Consider the following 20,484-nt stretch of genomic DNA (forward strand, 5'->3'; position numbering starts at 1 on the left):
CTTCTCTTGTCTTTTCAGTGACTCATGACAACTTTCTTCCGATCTCCTGAATTACAAAAGCACATTTATTTCCCTCTCCAGTATAAAAAGATTTTTTTTTCAGCTTTCTGGTTTGCTCTCCTATAGACAAAGCCACTGTGAATATTAAAACTAGAACTGAGTCGGATTAACAGTCTTAAGAACCTAACATTTGTCTTCAGGTGTTTACACAAGCATTCATTCTCCACCATTAACTGAAATACCTATTCCTTAACAAGGCCAATGTAAGTCTTGGCACATACAGTGAGTGCATCAGTCCATTCAAACCTGTATGTGCCTCTTAGCATATGCCACAGCATAAACACTCAGCTGATCTTGGACAACAAATACTTCCATTGACTGTCACACAGAAAAAAGCACCACAACATCCTGATGGATTCCCACGACACTCACAATACCAGCACCACATCAGATGGGAAAATACAGTTGTGGACAAAGCATAAAACAGAATAAAATACAATCAAGTTACTTTTCAATGTTGTTGATAATCTATACTGCCACAATAGGCTTTTTAATCTAGCCATAGTCTTGCTTGTTGCGCAAGATTCAATTCTCACTTCGTATGACTGTCACAAATTCCACTTTAGCAGCATATAAACTATTTACCCCATGATACAGGATTCTTAAAGAAAAAAAACAACCTATAGAACCCGTACTGCAGAGGAATAAATTTCACAAGATAAAGTCAACAATGATAAGGAAGATAATAAAATTTAGTTCATCTTACCTTGTTCATGGCCCCAGGCTGTGGCCCTCTCAGTCCAGCCTGCCCTCCCATCTGTGGAGAGCCTTGTTGCAGTGTCTCAGCCAGCAAGTTCCCGGCAGTACCCATTCCCGGGTTTGGGTACGGCATATTGGGCCGCCCCCTGCCTGCTCCAATTGAACCGTTCATGACTTGCCCCTGCATCATCCCCTGTCCGTTGCCTGCTGCCAACATCCCAGGATTCATGCCAGCATTCATCCCTGTGTTCATTCCCATGCCAGGCTGGTTAACTGGACTGTTTACTGTTGGCATCATTCCTGCTGTGGATTGGGCAGAAGGACCCTGGTTTGGTCCACTTGCACTCATCGCCATATTGGGAGAAGACAACCCAGCCTGTGCCATGGGGCTTTTCACCATGCTGTTTAACATTCCCATTCCAGGACTATTTTGTTGGGTTTGACTGGCCATGCCCTGGCCAGGGCCACCAACCCCCATGTTCAGATTTGGGGAGCTACCAGCCCGTAGAAGTTCAGACAGCTGCTTGTGTTTAGAGGCAGCATCTTGTGCCAAGCCAAGGCTGGTCTGCAGCTGATTAATGTCACCACCATTGGTGAGTCCCAGTTCTGTGGAGCTGATCAGTTCATCTGGCAAGTCATGTTCCAGATCAAAGAGCGATCCAAAATCTGAAAAACAAAACCGATTGTATATGAAGTCAGAGCAAGCAATAGTGTCTTGAAGGAATATCTGTTCATTAGTTCCTATCTTTTAATTTCAAGTAACTAGCAAAACTCAACTTGTTATGTTTGAGCAAAATTCCCCTATCAGTCGTTACTGAAAACTATCCAGTTTGTCTGGATAAAAGTAATTTCTAAACTTTACAGAGTCTAAACTAGAGAAGACCATTCTACGTCACTCTCCTACAATTTGTGCCAAAAGATCACTGGGTATCAGACTACGCTCTCTCACCTCGGGAAATTTGTGAAGAGAGGAGTGAAAAAATTATATTAAAATCTCTCAAAGTTGACCAATGGAATTAGACAACAATTACTACAAAGAATTAACAGATTGATGGGAAAGTATTGTCTTTACAATTTTTAACTTTCACCGAACTCTGTCATTTTCAGAACAGCCATAAGTAATACAGCAATATAGTTTCAAAAAAAAGTTTACTATTTATAGAATAATTAATAGATGTTTGGGTTTGGAGTTTTAGGTTGTTTTGGGTTTTTTTGTTGGGTAGCTGTTGGCTTTTTTTTATTCTTCCACATCCAGTCATTACCAGCACTGATTGCCAAATTTCACTGAACTTCACTGGACAACCAGTACCTTCCCACAACACTGTTAGGAAACAAAGCAGCCCTCCTGGCCACAAAGCTGTGAAAAAACACTAGGATAAAAAAATCAAATTCCCATCTCAAGAGCCTATGCAAAGCAATCCCCAAGGTAACCAAGGGGTGAAAGATTGCTATTTGGAATATATAGATAAGATACAAGAACATCACATAGCACCCAGAATCAATTTGCTCAAGAAAACAAGGTGTTATGCATACAGAAGTAGTACACACCTTGGTCTGTATATTTAACCTACGGAAGTTAAACTAAAAGTAACTTAGAAAGCTTATGGTGAGTTGAAGGTAACTTCCCTCTCCAAGCGAGAGGAGCTGTCGAGGAGAGGTGCTGTGCTGGACCTTGTTCTTCCCAGCAAGGAGGGCCTGGGGAGGAATATGAAACTCAAGGGCAGCCTTGGCTGCAATGACCAGAAATGGTGGAGCTCAAGATCCTTAGGGCAGCAAGGAGGGAGCACAGCAAGCTCAATACCCTTGACTTCAGGAAAGCAGACTCTGGTCTCTTCAAGGAATCTTCTTGCTAGAGTACTATGAGATAAAGCCTTGGAGGGAAGAGGGGCCCCAGAAAGCTGGTTAATATTCAAGGATTGCTTCCTCCAAGCTCAGGAGCAACGCATCCCAACAAAGAGGCAGTCAGGCAAAAACACCAGCAGGCCTGCATGGATGAAAAAGGAGCTCCTGGACAAACTCAAGTACAAAAAGGAAGCTTACAGAGGGTGGAAGCAAGGACAGGTACTCTGGGAGGAATACAGAGAAACTGTCCTAGCAGCCAGGAATCATGTAAGGAAACCTAAAGCCCTGATAGAATTAAATCTGACCAAGGATGTCAAGACCAACAAGAAAAGCTTCTATATGCATGTGGGTGATAAAAGAACAGCTAGGGAAAATACAGACTCTCTCCAGAAGGAAACGGGGAACCTGGTTACCTGGGATATAGAGAAGAATGAGGTACTAATTTTTAAATAAATAGAGAAATAAGGAAGACTCAGGGAATTACAGGCCAGTTAGTCTCACCTCTGTGCTCAGCAAGATCATGGAGCAGATCCTCCTAGGAACTATGCTAAGGCACATGGAAAATAAAGAAGTGATTAGTGACAGTCAACAGGGCTTCACTAAGAGCAAATCATGCCTGACAAATTCAGTAGCCTTCTACAACTGGGTTATGGCATTGACAGATGAGGAAAGACCACACCATCTACCTGGACTTGTGCAAAGCATTTGACACTGTCCCACATGACATCCTTGTCTCTAAACTGAAGAGACATGGATTTGATGGACAGACCACTCACTGGGTAAGAAATTGGCTGCATGGTCACTCTCAAAGAGATGTGGTCAACAGCTCGATGCCCAAGTGGAGACTAGTGAAAGTGGTGTTCCTCAGGGATCAGTATCGGGGCTGGCACTGTTTAAAGTCTTTGACGGCAACACAACAGTGGGATGAGGTGTGCCCTCAGCAAACTGGCTGACAGTACCAAGCTGTGGGGTGCAGTGGACACGCTGGAGGGAAGGGATGCCATCCAGAGGGACCTTGAGAAATTTGAGAAGTAGGTCCATGGGAGCCTCATGAAGTTCAACAAGGCCACGAGCAAGTGCTGGACACGGGTCACGGCAATCTGAAGCACAAATACAGCCTGTGTGGAGAATGCATTGAGAGCAGCCCTGAGGAGAAAGACTTGGGGTGTTGGTCTACTTTGCTCTCATGCAAGCCCATCTGCAGTACTACATCCAGGTCTGAGGCCCCCAATATAAGGAGGACATGGATCTGTTGGAGTGCATCCAGAGGAGGACCACAAAGGTGATCAGGGAGCTGGAGCACCTCTCCTATGAAGACAGAGTTGGAGTTGTTCAGTCTGGAGAAAAGAAGGCTCCAGAAAGACCTTACAGCACCTTTCACTACCTTAAAGGGCTACAAAAGAGCTGGAGAGGGACTTTTTAGAAGGGCATGTAGTGATAGGACAAGGGGGAATGGCTTCAAACTGAGAGACTAGATGGAGGTTAGATATAGCAAGTTCTTCACTGTGAGGGTGGGGAGGCACAGGAACAGGTTGCTCAGAAAAGCTGTGGATGCCCCACACCCCTGGAACTGTTCAAGGCCAGGTTGGATGGGGTTTTGAGCAATATGGTCTAGTGGAAGGTGTCTCTGCCCATGGCAGGGGGGTTGGAATGAGATGATCTTTAAGGCTGCTTCCAACCCAAACCATTCTGTCATTCTGTGAAAAGCTGAGGCACGACTAGGCTGTAAAACAATGTTTGGAATTTGAGAACACCTACAAAGAGTAATTTTTTTGATCTTAACTATTGGAATATTTCAGCAGCACTTTGCCAGAAAGGTCATTTCATGGATGCTCTGTCGGAGGTGTAGCACTGCATTTTCAAAAACTTCAATCTAAGCAATAACCTAAAATACTACTCATCTCAGCAACTGCATTTAAAAGGCCATGTCAATTGCAGTGAATTTCTGAGGGGCTGGCAAGATGGCTTGGTCCAAATATTAGCAGAAAAAGGCTACAGTTGAACAGTAGTAAGTCAGAAAAGCTCATGGGCGTTACAAATTTGTTTAAAACGTTTCGCACAATACCATACCCAAACTGCCAAACTCCTGTAGTAAGAGTCTCTACAACTTTCCAACTGTTATCACAGATAAGATCATGACTTTCAGAATTCTGAAAGTATCATATAAGGTTGGCAAGAATGCAGGCATACCACAACTGAGATTTTATAACTCCATTTATACACTCTACATTGCTACAAAGCACCAGAGACAGAATGAAAGTTTCCACTAAAGAACTGTTTTAAACTATTAAAATCAGTTAGCACATTCTTTATTAACATAAATCTTGTGCTAGAAGTGATGCTTTGCAAGGCACACTAAGGACTGATCTTTCATTTGCATGACTGGTATTTTTGAAGATTCAGAAGTGAAAAAACAATGAGGAGAATAAAGCTTTGTTCAAGTTCTTCCATTTAAAATGACTAATTCAGAGTTGTGTGTCAGTAGACATCTCAAAACACACCATACACACACACCACTCGCTGCTCCCCCCCAAAAAACAAACAAAACCAAAGACAACATACAATGTTCAATGTTAGGTTAAAAAGTAAATATTGATGAGCATGGGAAGAGTTACAGTGGAAGAAACCCTCAAATTAGAGATCAAGGAAATAGAGAAAGCAATCAGAAAAAATGGTGACAGCTTAACAGGCATCTTAAGAAGCCTGTTAGGACCCCATGAACAGGCAAATGTTGAAGCACTATATCCAGAAAACACTCTGGTTAATAACCTGACAAATAGCCCATGAGTGAGGAAAGAGAAGAAGATACAATCACGAGTCCACAAGTTAGTCTGTTGTCCTTAATGATGAACAAACAAAGCTGAAAACAAAAGTTGAGTGTCTGGAAAGAACAAGAGCCAGCACAAACCCTGTACCTACAATATAATCATCATGGCAGCAGACAGCCACCTCCCATCAGCACCCACACAGCTCAAAGGTCAGATTTGTGACTGCTTGTAGCAGGGGAAAGAACTTCTGCTCTTGAAAAGACAACTTCCAGGACAGGGTGAGTCTCAAACCAAAAATCTTCACCTTTCCTGAGATCAGACCATTGTATATTAAATCCTTCACAAAACCACGTGGATAGTAATCAGTAAGTGTCTAAATATGAAGAACTAATTCATTTTTCAAACCACTGCATAGTATTTTCTCAGAAAGATCCATTTAGATGATTTCAGATATAACACTGCAAAGGGGCAGGGCAATTCTTGTTGTGAGAGACAAAGATTTGCTCATCTTTATTCACAAAAAATAATAATCTGCTTCTCTGAAGACCTCACTCCTCTTGAAATTCTCTCTCTTCATAAATGAGAAGATAATTCCAGCTTTAAGGCTTACTAGCCATTACCAACTGGAGCATCCAGGTACAAGCTACCTGAGCTCCTTGGCCTGGTAAGCCTGTGACAGTCAGTGAACAGGAAGAAAAATGTCAAAAACACAAAATGGTTTTCTTTTTATTAATACCTCAACACAACATATCACCAGTTACACTAAAAAAACCCCTCACCCCCAATCTGAATGGTTGTGAAATAATCCAAATTGGATTAGTTCTTTACATCAAAAAATTTAATATGTTCTTTCCATATACGACTAACTTGTTAGGACTTTTAATCTTAGAGAATATATGACAGAAGATTCGTCATAAAAGAATAGTATCAGCTACAAGCCAAAACTGTAAGTAGTTAAGCACCAAGAATGCAACATTCTGGTGTGAGTTTGCCCTTTCTAGAAGTCTTTTCCAAAACCAAAACTTCAAAGTCTTCTTTAGCCAGTAGATAAACAACAAAACTAGAATAAACTTTCAGTTGTCTGGTCAGCTATGAAAATTACATTTTTAGTCAACTGCTGAGAGGCAGAAATTTTCAGATACAGGACTGAAACACAAACAGTCTCAAAAGACCATAAAGATCAATAAGACCTTGTGTACATCTAACAACAGTTGTGATCTACTTCAGTCTTCGAGGTTGAACGGGTACCCTAAAGGCCACTGTAGAGAGTTCTACCTATGACCAATCCAAAACCAACAAGGCTGGGCCAGACAGGTCACAGCCTATGTGAAAATAACAGCACATACACACACACAGGAGCCAAAGGCATAGCTTAACCCAGTGGTGATAAATATCCAGAGAACTGATTGACTTTCTGGTACACTGAGCCCACTGCTGGCCTTGCAATGTTTCATTAAGGACACACACAAAGATTGCTCACTGACAAAATAAAGCCTGTGGGAAGGCAAAGGAGGAAGATCAGTTAGTCCTGCAAAGGTTTGTCTACCTGACTCAGTCTCTAGAGATCTTGGGGTATAATCAGACACCGAAAAATTGGGATGTAACAAAACAGACAGTATCTGGCCTAAGAGCTCAAAAACATCCAGTCACACACTGGCAGTAAGTGGTAGAGCTAGATCTTGATCTCAGTAGAGTAACATAGTGATTCCCCATTATGCTATTTATGGTTTTATTAGTGTATTTCTTCCCACAAGTAACAAGAACATATAGAACAGATTGCTACTGCCACCTAAGAGTCAAAGGAAAGAAAACAAAAGCACCTCCAAAACCCAACATCTAAGTAGTAGATCAAGAAGTCTTAACTGAGGTAGTCTCAACATACAAGGGCATATCATAATTCCTTTTAGGAACTGTACCACTACTGAACACTTAAGCAGGTCTTTTTTTTTTTTTTTGTAATGTCAAGAAACTGGCCTGACTTGCCCTGACTACATTAGATCTCTAGTGAGAAAGTGGGTCAGAAAAGACAGTAGAAGGAGCAGGTCCACTTCTTTCAATAGCGGTCCAGTTAGATTGGATTAAGTAATATGAACTGTGCCCTAAACTGTGAGAAAGCAACTTCAAAAGTCAGTGTATTGACTTCCATTGTATATTATGGATTGTTTTCTTGATTTTGGGTCCTACATCTAAGAAGTCTGCTTTTGACAATGTCTAATGTGCAACATTCAAGGAAAATGCCAGCCTGGGTTGAAAACCCACCTGGCACCAAAATGGACTTTAAACTAATACATATGCAGAGTGTGCAACCAAAGTCCTTAAGTCAATAAGGCTTCAGTGCCTTATCAAGTGATCAATTTTCAAATTAGTTATTTCAGGTTAATTTTACTGCAAGAGCACATGGCAGCACCAGTGATGTAACTGCTCTCCAAGCATGGAAGGCAAAGTAGAGATTTCTCACAAGGCTTATAAAGCAAGGAAAATATATCAATACTAACTGCTTAGCAAAGAAATAAACACAAAGGTTCAGGTGGCACATACTAGTTTCTTTTGCATGATTTCTAGCCTAGAGTCAGGATTCAGTAATTTTCTCATGTCTGGATTAAGAGAGACCTTTATTCACCTTTCAGAATAAAATGGGAATTTCTATTAATATGGAGACTATCTGGTTCTAGCAAATAGGTTGTAGTGAACAAAACTAGTTTCCTAAGAACTTGCCCACATGCAACAAAATAGCAACACTTTACTCTTATGACTCCACATTCGAGCATTCAGTCTGGAGAAGAGTTGGTATAATTTGAAGAAACAGTATCATGTGTGAACAGTGACACCTCCAGAACCCTGCATGGCAGATATGTCAGACAACTACTGACTCCAGAGCTTACCTAGTTTCTAACCTTACAGAAGTAGGAAATTTTACAGTTCCTGTCCCTGCATCCCACTTATTATATTATATTCTGAACAGAGACATATCAAATTAGAAAGCTGTTGAACAGTCAACTTTTTGCACCTTTTTTTCTGGAGCCCAGAAACCTATCATCAGTGGATCAAACTATATCACAGTCATTGTGTTCACAATGAAAAAAGTGAACAAGGCTTAATACAGGACACTGAATACAAAGCATGCATGTGACAGGATTGACAGGAGCCACAGACATGTTGGACCACACAGAAAACATGATACCTTCGCTGTGCTTTCAGACAAAGAATAACAATAAGGTGCTGAGGTCAGTATCTTCTCTGCATGGTGATACAAAAGCTACCCAGAACTCAACAGGGCCTAGATGTAACAGAGAAGGCACCCAGAGGATACAACCAGTATTCCAGAGAAATCAACCACTCGAGCTTGCAGTCGAGCACCAGCATTACAGCCCTAAAATGTACTGTCTGACATGCCCACAAAAAAAATCCAGAACTCAAAACATAAAACCAAAAAAGGCAGAACAAGATAAGGAGAAACAATTTCAAAGGATAATCCTCAGGTACCCATGAAAATGCAGACGCAAAGGTGAAGCACAGACTTGAAACAAGGTGCTAATAAAGTCATCAATTCCCAAGGCCTCTGCAATGGCAGAAAATTAAGCTTGATATGTTCAGGCAGTTTTATAAGGGAAGTTAAAACAAAAACCAAAAAAAAAACCTCAACCAAACAAAAACCCACATGTCTAAGAAAGAGGTTAAAACTCTAAGTGTCTCTCACACCAACCTGGGTAGGAACTTTGCTATACAGTGTTTTGGAGGTCAGATTTATTCTTACCATTAAAGAGGTGGTTTTTCATGTAGATCCTCTATGAAGCCACAATTATCCAATGGCAACACAAGCTCTGCCAAAATGCTTTCCCTAACTTAAAATGTAGAATTAATTTAAATTAATCTATTAAATTGATTAAAAATGAAGGGACATCAATATCTTCACGAGGGAAAGCAGAGGGGCAGGTATCAATCTCTTCACTCTCATGACCAGCGTAAGAACTCAAGGAAACAGCAGGAAGCTGAGTCAGTGGAAGCTTAGGTTAGATATCAGGAAAAGGTTTTTCACCCAGAGGGTGGCAGAGCAATGGAACAGGCTCCCCAGTGAAGTGGTCACAGCACCGAGCCTGACAGAGTTAAAGAAGCTTTTGGACAACAGTCTCAGGCACATGGTGTGACTCTTGGGATGACCTGCACAGGGCCAGGAGTGTGACTCGATGATCCTGATGGGTCCCTTCCACCTCAGCATATTCTATGATTCTATGAAATAAGATGAAATTTTGACACTTTAATTCCAAAGTGCGGAAGTCACACAGTTACTTTCCTTGTGAACACGTTGCTATTTGCATAAATTTCTTTGGGTTACCTTTAGTCAAAAGTCTCTAAGTATTCTTATTCCCAACACTATCCTGTGTATGTCATTGAAATTCCCATGAGACCACCTTAAGTTACCTATCACTGGTCTGTAGCACTGTTTAATAGTAAGAATGGCATTTCAGCTGTGGGGCTGATAAATTGTGGGCGACCATGCCCACAAGTCTGGAAAGCTAGAGAAGCCCTTCTGGTCTGCTGTGCTCGTGGACAAAAAATGGGTACATGCAGATAGGAAGGGAACACCCTTACGGGCATGAACACAATGAATCAGTTTCATTTCTGAAGTCATTACATACCAGCTTCAAGAAAAGAGTAAAGTTCATTCCATTGTCAAATTAACGACGACTTTGAAATGACACAACATGCATGTACAATTACCAAAAAGTCAGTTTTCTGAGTACTACTGACTCGGGTTCATTCAACATTACTCCGGAGTAAAAGCAAAGCGCAATGCTGAATTTATGTACAAAAAATATACAATAAAAAAACCCACATAAGTCAGCAGATCAGATTTCATTATCTTAAACCAGTAATTCCTGAGATTTCCTGAAATTATATCCAGGAATACATAAAAGGTAGTTCAGATTCAGCAAAATTTCTACTGAGAAAGCCATACACCACCATTTTGCCAGAATTTTACTTTTTATTATAATTCTGAAAAAAAAAGAAAAAAACCTCTGAAAATTAAATTTTAGTTCATTAACAGTGAGAGTTTGCTACAATCTCATTTAAAAAGAGAGAAACTACCTACTTACTGGTATTTGGGAGATCTACAAAGCAAGAAATAGTAAATCATGATTCTGCAAACAAACAGATAGGGTTGAAAACTCTAGTGAAATGCAACAAAAGGTGCAGTACAGAGGTGTTTCACACCATCAAATGGAAAAAAGCAAAATCTTTATCTGCCCCATCTCACAACAACAAATAACTGAAAATAACCTGCACTGGTTTTGAAGGTCCTGTAACCAACTTGCAATTTCTAATGAAAATCCTAGATTGAACTATGATTTTATGTCCTTGCTGTTCCTGTAAACACACCTGACATCATCAACTGAACCACAAGTTACTATGATTTGAGTTCACCAGAATTCAATGCTCCTACTCATCTTCTTCAAAAAGTGCTTGAATGAGAATACTGCACAAAGTTTTTAACCCAACTTTAAATATATTTATACGTCAATCCATTTTAAGAAAACTTGTTGCTATTTAGGAGGAGGACACTGTTGTCAGATATGTCACTTACTCTTCAGGGAGAGGATATCTGCCCAAGTTCAACTTCTACTTGAAGTCCTACAAATTCAGTGCACCCACTGAAGTTTTTTGTCAGGCATACCACCATATGCAGAGACAGATGCATTTTACTTCAGCCTGCTGCTACAGTTTAAGTAAAGACAGAAAAGCCAGATCCTGGGAGACAGGTGTGCATTGTTTATTTGTCAATGAAATCTACACAGCAAAATTACTCCACTCGTCAAATAATAAATCCAAACGATTTTGGGGTAAACCCTCTCAGAAGGAACACTAGTTCAGGTGATAAGAAAGACTGAAGTAGTACCATTGCATTGCTGGAACAAGCACTGAAAGGCTGCTCCTGCTAAGGCAGCTAAGCAAGACACTAAGATGGCACAGTGGAGACGATCAAGTAGCCTACGGAGGAAACACACACTAAATCATACAAAACTGAAATTTAATGATGAAGTAATTTTCTCCAAGTTGTAAAGACAGAAGAAAACAGAATTCCTACAGTAGAAGTTCAGCATTTACCCTCAACAACAAGGGATGAAAACATTTAATTGATGGCTATAAGTTAAATGCAGCTAATGACTTGGTCCTAAACGACAGCCAGAAAATTTATTTGTGAAAAGTAATTAATTTTAATTGTAGTATATACAAACACTAGGAAAAAACACACAGCTGTCTGGAAACAGAATTGAAAAGGGCAGTGAGACAAGATTAATACAACTCATTTTGAGAAATGAAACATCCTGATCCATTTGGAACAAATGAAAGCTGAGTATCAGTCAAAACTGCAGTAGTCCAGAAGAGGTTTTGTTACAAATCTTAGACCTTTGATGTGAGGGAAAGTAAAACTTTAAAGGTCGGAAACAGTTCCTGAAAAAAAAGGAACATACAGACTTGACAAAAGATGGGTACTGCAAAGGAGATTGAAGATGTGCTATTATGCAGAAAAACATGACTTCTGGATGTAGTAAACCGAAGGACGTTCAGGCACATACCACAAATACATTCTCTGATCTCTGATATAACACACGTGCCAAGTAATTGAAGAAAACTGACTTCCAATGTCACAGCGAGCCCAAAACACTAAGCACTTAAAATCCTATTTTCTGATCTACCAACCTAAACACATGATACCACACAAACACGCTGCAGCAGGGGGTATAGTCCATCTTTACTCTGTGAGGAAACACAGTGGTTCTGAACCCAGAGCCCAAAACACTTTCCCAGTTCACAGGAAACAGGTTATTTCTAAGGGGGAGAGGCAGTGTGTGTGGGGAGTGTGTGCTGTAAAAGATGATTAAACTCCACCATCCTGAATATACCACATAGAAATCTGTACATAGCAATTTCAGCACTCCCACACTACTGCAGGAAAAGTTGAGGGGTTCACAGATAAAAAGTCCCCCTCTTCCCCTCGCCACGAGAAACCAACAACAGTGGCTTAACACATGCAATCAAAAATGTATCTTTATGAATGACTTTCACTCATTTTACTCCAGGAGATAACTCCTCAGGACCCAATCAAATTATTCTATGATAATGGGGGGGACTAGTATACACCAGTTTGCTAATACAATATTTAGGAAAGTCTGTTAGCATAGGTGCAACATATCAAAACCGTGTTGCTACCGGTAAGGAAAGGTGAGATGAGCTACACCGGCCAAGTACTTACATCAATGTAACCATGCTGAAGAGCTGTGCTAGCACCCACAAAGTCACATCCCAAACTAGGATACTGTTGCCACCAAAAGATGGTACTACTGTGCAGTTGTAATGGCCCTGGGAAAACTTAAGGGCTGGACAAGATATATGGATAATTACCATTCTTCTTTGCAACAAATGTAACACTTAAATAGAAAAAAAAAAAAAAGTTGTTGAAAAACCTCTGGCAGTTTAATGAAATCCTGCACAGTCCTGCCCCTGAAATTATTCTAGAGCTACACAACATGAAAGCAAAAAAGAGACCATTCAAAAATTCTAATATACTACAGGACACTGCCTATACCGAGACTTTCTAAATTACTTCAAAATGTTTATTACAAGAGACTTGCTACAAACACTTCACTTTCCCTGGAAGTTTATGTTACTCTTACCTCCTAAAGAAGGAACTGGCATTAACAAAGCAACTCAAAACTACACTAATACAGTATGTTCTACAGCAAAGAAAATTCTGTGCAGGGAACACATGAACCATTTAAGGCTTCCAAGACAGAAGAAGGTGCAGCACAGTAACGATAGTGGGAAATACAGAAATATTTGACTGCTGCCAATAAATCAAGCACATTAGGACAATCTTTGCTGACTTCTTTTTAGAAAAATGCCACCAAACAATAAAGTTGTACATTCTGGGCCCAGAATTAGAGTGTCATCCAGGTCTACAGTGAAAACATGAGTGAATTAGAGACTCCTCTTAGTCTTCAATATAAATATACTTAACATCTGTGAGTTTGGGAATAAATTAACAGGAGTCAGTCATCGTTTTTAGGTATCTAACAAGCTAAAACAGCATTTCAGAGTTAGAAACGAGTCAAAAAGCTAACAGCAAAAAACACACTCAAAGGTCCACTACGCACATGTGCTGGAAAAAGTTCCATTAACAGTGCAAGTTTCTTGCCTTTCTCCTTCCCTATAATGATGCTGAGAGTCTAACAGTTTTAAAAAGAGGGCTTGAGTAAGTACATAAGCACCATGTTATTTATTTTCTATAATTAACTGAGGAGTGGGGACAATAAAACAGATTCTATAAGTGGAATTTACTTAATGACAGCTGCTTGCACTATTTCAAAGCAAATTTAACCAACAGATAGGTTAAAAAAAAAGTAATCTTCAAAGCAGTTTCCCACAACAGCAGAAGTATGACAAAACAAACTGCAGTCTCTCCAGCAGCAAATGAAAAAATATAAGCCTCAAAACACATTCATTAGCTCATAGGTTGGATTTTATTTAGAGAAACAGATATGATGTCATGTTGAAAAAAAAAAAAAACAACAAAAAGTGGAACTGTCACATATTCAGCTAATTAGTTGGCAACAACAATGAAAAAGAGCCAGAATAGTCAGAATACTTCAATAGTTTTTATGTAGCATACATAAAGTGTTTGCACCACTATAAACCTCTGCATAGCTATCAGGTGATGACAGTCCCAGTCACTTTGGGGAAAAAAATATCACATTTATGCACTACTGAAACTGTCCAATCCCCAGTGCTTCACCAAAACTCTAAGAAGTTCATTTATTAAGCTGCCCAAGAAGTTAACAATTAAAAGACTAAGTATTCTGTGAAAGTCTGCACCTGTTAAACTGAAATACATACACAAATTATCCAGTCCCTATTTGATCACAAACAATTTAGATATGGATGTTCATCTGAATCAAAAGAAGTCTTTAACTTTCACATATTTCAAGTATCAGAATTTCTCTCACGAAACATTTATATTTCACCTCTCTAAAAGGAGTAAAATAACCACTGTCAAGAGAAATTAAAAATGGTTACTACTGACTTAATTACTGGTTTCCAAGTCTAGCATGAAAAAACCCAATACGTAGCTCTAGCTAAAGAGCAGCTTCTCCAATGCTCTTCTACTCTCTTACTAGAGACCTGTTGATATTAGGAATAGTCATGTCCTCCAATTACAACATCATATTGCCTGTATCTAATAGGCATTACAAGTTACAAACTTTTCAAAACTAGTACGTAATTCACCAAGAATAGGAAAGGCAAAAATCAAAGTTTTGGAGATGATTCCAAGTAGAATCACGTCCACTGCTCAACCAGAAACCAGCTACTAAAACCTGCTCTTTACTGTCAAAAAAGGAGCTTTTTACAAAAAAACCCCACGAATCCAACCAAACAAAAAAACCCCCAACTCTTCCTTTTTCTTGCCAGCTTTTAACTGCATAGAACAAGAGCACTGGGGGCTTCAGAAATGCCACCACTCACCAGTCTGTCAGGAGGAGGCCTCCTCCATATCCCATAGGCTAAGAAGATCTAATGTGAGTTCAAAGAAACTCCTGTGGGACAGGTAACAGAGTATTCTCATAGCAAAATGTCACCAAATACTCACTTGCTTCACAGGAAGCACTAAAAAGCTGAACAGCCCTTTGTTACTCCCCCCCTCCCAGTACAACCAGTTTATATTTGCAAGGGATTGGGACACCTAAAATTTCCAGCCTCTAGCTCGCCTTCACAGCATCATCAAAGACCTGTGCAGGACTGCAGAGATGCCCCTTTATCTTCGCAGCTCTTAAGTCTACAGGGGAATTTCAGACATTTTGGTCTCGCAGCAAAGAAATGGGAGATGCAAGACGAACTACACTCCATATTGATTCTTAATGCAAATAAGGTGAAATAACATTTCATCTCTAAGAAGATAAGAATCTCAATAAACCTTATGCCACAAGTATGGTATCTGGATTTTGGTTTTAGCTGGTTTTTTTCCTAAAGTGGATGGTCTATTTGAATCAGAAAAGCAGTATTTAGATACCCTTTTGCAAGGAAGAATAATGAAGAATTGCAAAAAGTAAATCAAATAAGCAGACTGCACGTAAGAAGAAAAAAGAAAAACAGCAGACAAATAAATCACGTTTCTAAACAAGATGTTAAAAATCCCCTGTATACACAAAATAAAATAAGAAACAAGACACATTTGCCTGTACACATGTAGTTCAACAAAAAAGTGTACAAAAGCATCGTCTTTAGCACCATTTCGTATTTCTGCAACTGGCATTAAATAAACTGGCATTATGCTTAGCAAGGAGCTCGGTAATAACTACTATTGTGAAAGACACGAAAATGACGAACTGGTAAGTCTTATCTGCAGCTGATCAAAAGCACAATAAACTGAACAGCTTTGCTTTCAATCACTTCCAAAAAACCAGAAGGGCAGAAACATCCGAACACCCTCCCTGTGCCATTAACGCCAATAGGTTCAAACGGAGCGAAAACAGGAGACAGACGGGAAGGAGGAAGGCAGGCTCGAGTGAACAGCAGCAAAAGGGAGGAGGAGATTTAGGCAGAAGAGGGGAGAAAAGGACAGTAATTGCGGCACCGAGAGCTGGGGAGGGCCCGGGCCCCCGAGACTGACCTGTTCCGTCGCTGGCGGACACGGAGAGCGCCGGTGAGGAGAGTTTAGGCCGCTTGGCTGAAGGCGGGCCCGGCTCCACCACATTCTCGGCCATTTTTAATTTTTTAGACAATCACTCAGAGCAGAGAGACTGTGGGGGGTGAACCCCGAAACCTTCGCGTTCTTCTGGGGCCCCGAGTCAGCTGAAGAACAACAATAACGCCGAGAGCGATCAAGGAGGATCTGGCGGAGGAGGGGGGCCAAGTTCCCCTTTTTTCTGCTCCTCGGGCTCTGGGAGGGCGGCAGCGGAGAAGCAGGGAGAGGTGGGAGCCGGGGCGGGGGTTGAGGCCTCTTCCCCCAGGCGAAAGGGCTGAGCGAAGATGGGAAGAGCAGGTAAAGCCCCCGCGAAAAAAAAAATTAAAAAAGAAAAAAAAAAGACGGCTGATGGTTGGTTTTGGTTTTTTTTTTCAGTAAAATTAATCCCGGCTGTTGTGGTGCTGGTGCTTCCTCGCCGCCGCCACCATCATCATCTTCATCCTTCGGGGGGTCTCCTCCTCCTGCTGCCTCCTCACCGCCGCCATCAGCTTCTTCCTCCTCGGAGCCGTCCTCCTCCTCCTCATCGCCACAAGGAGGCGAGCGAAGGAGGGGAGAGGAGGAGGAAAAAAGAAAAAAAGATCACCGTCCTCTAGCAGCGGCTCCTTCCCCCTCCAACACCACCCTGCGAAAAAATACCCACCGCCAGCGACAGGGCTGGGGGGGAGGCGGCGGGGGAAGTGGCACGGCGTGCGCGGGGTCCCCAGTTCCACTCGCTTCTTCCTTGCCCGTCGCTAATGGCTGCAGAAAGGGGAGCTGTAAGGATGAGGAGGGTGAGGATAAGTCCCAGGAGTCTCCGCTTCACATCTTGTTGTGCAGGGAAGGAGGAGGGGTTGTTGTGCTATGGAGGCAGCACCGATCGCGGGATGGGAAGGTGGGGGGCGGGTTTCAACACCCTCTCTGCCCCCCCCCTTCTTCTCTTCTTTCCCCTTCCTCTTTCTCTCGCTCGCAGTAGCAGGTTGCCCCCCCCTCCGGCGCAGGCAGAGGGGCCGATCCCACAGCAGCGGCAGGAGGAGGAGGAAGCCGGCCCCTCCCGCCCTCTCTGCCTACCTTCCCCCCTCTCGGGCGGCCGAGGATGGTGGCAGGGAGGGGGCTGCCCGTCTCCGCTCCCGCAGACCCACGGGCGATGCGGGGCGCGATGAGCGAGGGAGGAAACCCTCGGCCGCTGCTCGGGCGCGGCGGGGACTCCCCCTTCGCCTCTGCGAGGGTGGGGAAAGGAGCGAAGAGGTTGGTAGTCGGGGTGGGAGGGGAAGCCGATCAGCGACCCCTCCGAGAAGAGGAGCGGGGGGTAAAATTAAAATAATAAAACAGGAGAAAAATCACGTCAGGGGAGGCCAGAGGACTCGCCACGGAATGGCCAGGCGGGGGAGGGGGTCCCAGCGCTGCCCGGCGGGGGGGGGCCGGGGCGGGACGGCGGCAGCGCGGGGGCCGAGCGCAGGCTCCCTACTGCCCCTGCCTGGCGCTCTGGGGGCGTGTGTGCGGAGCGGGCAAAGCGGGGGCGCGGGGCAGCGCGGCAAGAGAGAATTCCGGGAAAAGGAGAAGAGAGAAAAGGAAACAGAGAGAGAGGGGAATAGCGAGGGGACGGGCAGGCTGGGGTGGGGAGGGGGGGGGGCGTCTGGACTCCTCGCTTCTCTCCCCGTCCCCTATCCGAGCCCCTGGGTCTCTGTGCGCTGCCCTCCCCCTGGCTCGCCCCGTCCGGCTCGGCCTCTCGCTCCCTCCTCCTCCCTCCGTCGCTCACACACAAACAAAATGGCGGCTGTTGTTCCTTCGCTCTCCCGAGCCCTCGGAGGGAAGCGGCGGCGGCGGCGGCCGGAAATGAGCCAAGAGACCGCGGGGGCGGGGCCGCCACGGGGGCGGGGCCGGCGGCTGGAGGGGCGTGATCGGGTGGGGGGCGGGGCCCGGCGGCGCTCGCGCACACAATGGAAGGCGGGGGGCCGGCGGGGCGGGGGGTGGGACCGCCCCGGCCGCCGTCACGAGACCGCGCTCAGCCAATCAGCGCCCGCCTCTCGCCGGGCTCTTCCGCAAACTCCTCTGGCCCCGCCCCTTAAAGGCGAAGGGGGGGGGTTTCCTTAAAAAAAAAAAAAAAAAAAAGAAAAAGGCTCCCTCTTCCTGCCCCGCCCCGCACGCCCTTTTCTGTCGGCCCAAAAGTGCGCGGCGGCGGCTGGGGGGAGCACGGCCGTACCCTGCGGCCTGGGGCGGCGGGGAGGTTCCCGGCAGTGCTCGTGCCCGGCCCGGTGGGCTGTGGCGCCGGGCAGGCGGAGAGGGGCTCTCCCGCCGCCCTCCCTTCTTCCCTCCCTCCCTCGCGGCTGTCGGCGCCCGGCCGGTTCCCCGCGGCGCCGGCGGGCGGGGCGCTCCTCCCGCCGGTCCCGGGCTGTGCTGCGCCACAGACATGGCAGCCCGGGCCGGCACCCCCCGGCCTGGGAGGAGCGCGGCTGGGGAGGGGCGCCCGCACCCCGAGGGCCCCCGAGATTCCGTGCGAGACCACGGAATCACAGAATCGGTTCCGGTCGGGTTGGAAAAGACCTCTGAGATCATCCAGTACAATCCGCGACCGAACACCACCATGTCATCTAGAGACTGAGTGCCACGTCCAGTCTTTCCTTAAACACCTCCAGGGACGGTGACTCCGCCACCTCCCAGGGCAGCCCGTTCCAATGTCTAACTACCCTTTCTGTGAAGAAATTCCTCTTAATCTGGGGGCGCTCTGTACTGCCCGGCCCGGGGGTGCCCAGAGCTCCCGCAGGCTCAGATCGGCGTAACGAAAAATAAACAAAAAAACCCCAAACCCCACGCTTCACGCCAGAGGGTAATTAAACCCACAAGCCCCGCGCTCTGACAGACCCCCGGGAGTGCCGACGAGGGCGCAGGGCGCGGTACCAGGCACCGCAGCGCCCTGGCAGCGCTCCCGCCCCTGCCAAGGGCCGTGGGCAGGGACAGGTGACACCGGCGCGGTCCCTCCTCAGCCGCCCCAGGGGCTAGGGACCCGCCAGGAGTTCTCCTCAAATCTCGGAGGGCTCATCCGTGAGGAAATGCCCCATGCCGGCATTTCCCTTTCGTGCGTTCAGACTCCGTCGGGCCGCACACCATTACAGGATAGGAGTGGAAGGGAAATGCAGGCACCCGTGTGTTTTTAATGGAAAAAGCAGGGGGTTTTGATCCAAACCGGACATTTGCGGGGAGCACTTCCCTTGCCGCTCGGCCTCAGGGCAGAACCCTCCGCAATCTGCGTAAGAACCGAAGCAGGTATTTGGGAAGAGCCTAGACTAAATACACAGAATAAATACTACAGGCTACAAGAGGAGCCTACCAGGCACGAGTGGAGATTCACAGCCCTGTAACAGTTATCCTCCAGCTCCCTCACATACTCCCACTCTTCAGCTTCCCTTGTTTGGGCTTTATTTCAAGAAAGATTGTTGTTGTCTCCACCGGCACAAGAGGGAAAACGCGAACCACTCCAAAAGTGCTTAAAGACTGCATTACCCTTCCAGAAAAGTCTTGGAGCCATAGGCAGTGCGCAAATCTATCTTTTACACGAGAAGTAGAGGGACCCTTGCAAAGACAAGCCACAGGAAAATAATCTGTAGAGCAGAAAGTCTCAGAACTAAAGCTGTCAGGGCTAACAATGCTAAATTTAACAGTGACACCTTGGAAACAATGTTGTGGTTCTCACAGGTTTTTTGCCTCTTATTGCTACTAAATTTCCCAAATATTCCAATTACATAAGTCTTATGTTACCTCAAATTTTTTTTTTTTTCAGATTGGCTGTTTCTCTTGTTTGTGAAGCACTTTTTTAACACATCTGAGACTAATTATAACTTTTTTTTTTTAGTCTCCTTAGAATTAAAAGTTGACTGAAGTAAGTCTATATAAGGTTCTCAGACTCTCTGGAGGCCCTTAGTCCACAGTTCAATAAGGAATTAGTGCTGGCTTTATAAAGACACCTAGATGCATATAAACACCTAAATGCTTTTAGAAGTCAGGCCCTTACTAAACAACAAGTTTGGAGCAAAGCGAATGTTTCAAATAAGAGTTTCATGACACTTGTTCCTATCTAAAGTCTCGATCCTACGAATAGCTACATATGTGCTTAGTTTTATATAGCACGTATTTCCACCAAAATCGAGCTGCCAAACAAAATAAAGTCCTCTTTTTCTTTTTTTTTTTTTGGTACAGCAGACCCTTCTGATCTGGCTGCTTGTCTGTTTGTCTGTTTACTGTTCAAAGGAGTTCAGGGAAGCATACCTGAACTGTGGTACTTTTAAACTCTTAGGTAAATGCTACTAAACCAACATATATCTTCTTAATATTAATTATAGATAGAAGTTATTAACTGATATATTAATAAAGCCATAGTTCTTCCTTGCAAGCTTCATAACC

At 44.0% G+C, this 20,484-nt stretch overlaps 1 protein-coding gene across 3 annotated transcripts in view; it reads right to left on the bottom strand.

Annotated features, from left to right (window-relative positions):
• The window catches only part of EP300 (E1A binding protein p300), a 61,196-nt gene extending 43,243 nt beyond the window's left edge, over positions 1-17,953 (bottom strand). The window contains exons 1-3 of one of the 3 annotated variants that reach the window (XM_032688057.1): positions 17,846-17,953; positions 16,036-16,863; positions 767-1,425 (exon numbers count right to left, since the gene is read on the bottom strand). In XM_032688057.1, the coding sequence (XP_032543948.1) occupies positions 767-1,425; positions 16,036-16,129 (753 nt within the window). In that variant the 5' untranslated portion in view covers positions 16,130-16,863; positions 17,846-17,953. Of the gene's footprint in view, positions 1-766; positions 1,426-16,035; positions 16,864-17,845 lie in introns of those variants that run through there. The other 2 variants (XM_032688058.1, XM_032688059.1) reach the window with 2 other exon arrangements.
• Between the last annotated feature and the right edge of the window lie 2,531 nt (positions 17,954-20,484).

Source organism: Chiroxiphia lanceolata, chromosome 5 (assembly GCF_009829145.1).
Source record: "Chiroxiphia lanceolata isolate bChiLan1 chromosome 5, bChiLan1.pri, whole genome shotgun sequence".
Taxonomy (NCBI): domain Eukaryota; kingdom Metazoa; phylum Chordata; class Aves; order Passeriformes; family Pipridae; genus Chiroxiphia; species Chiroxiphia lanceolata.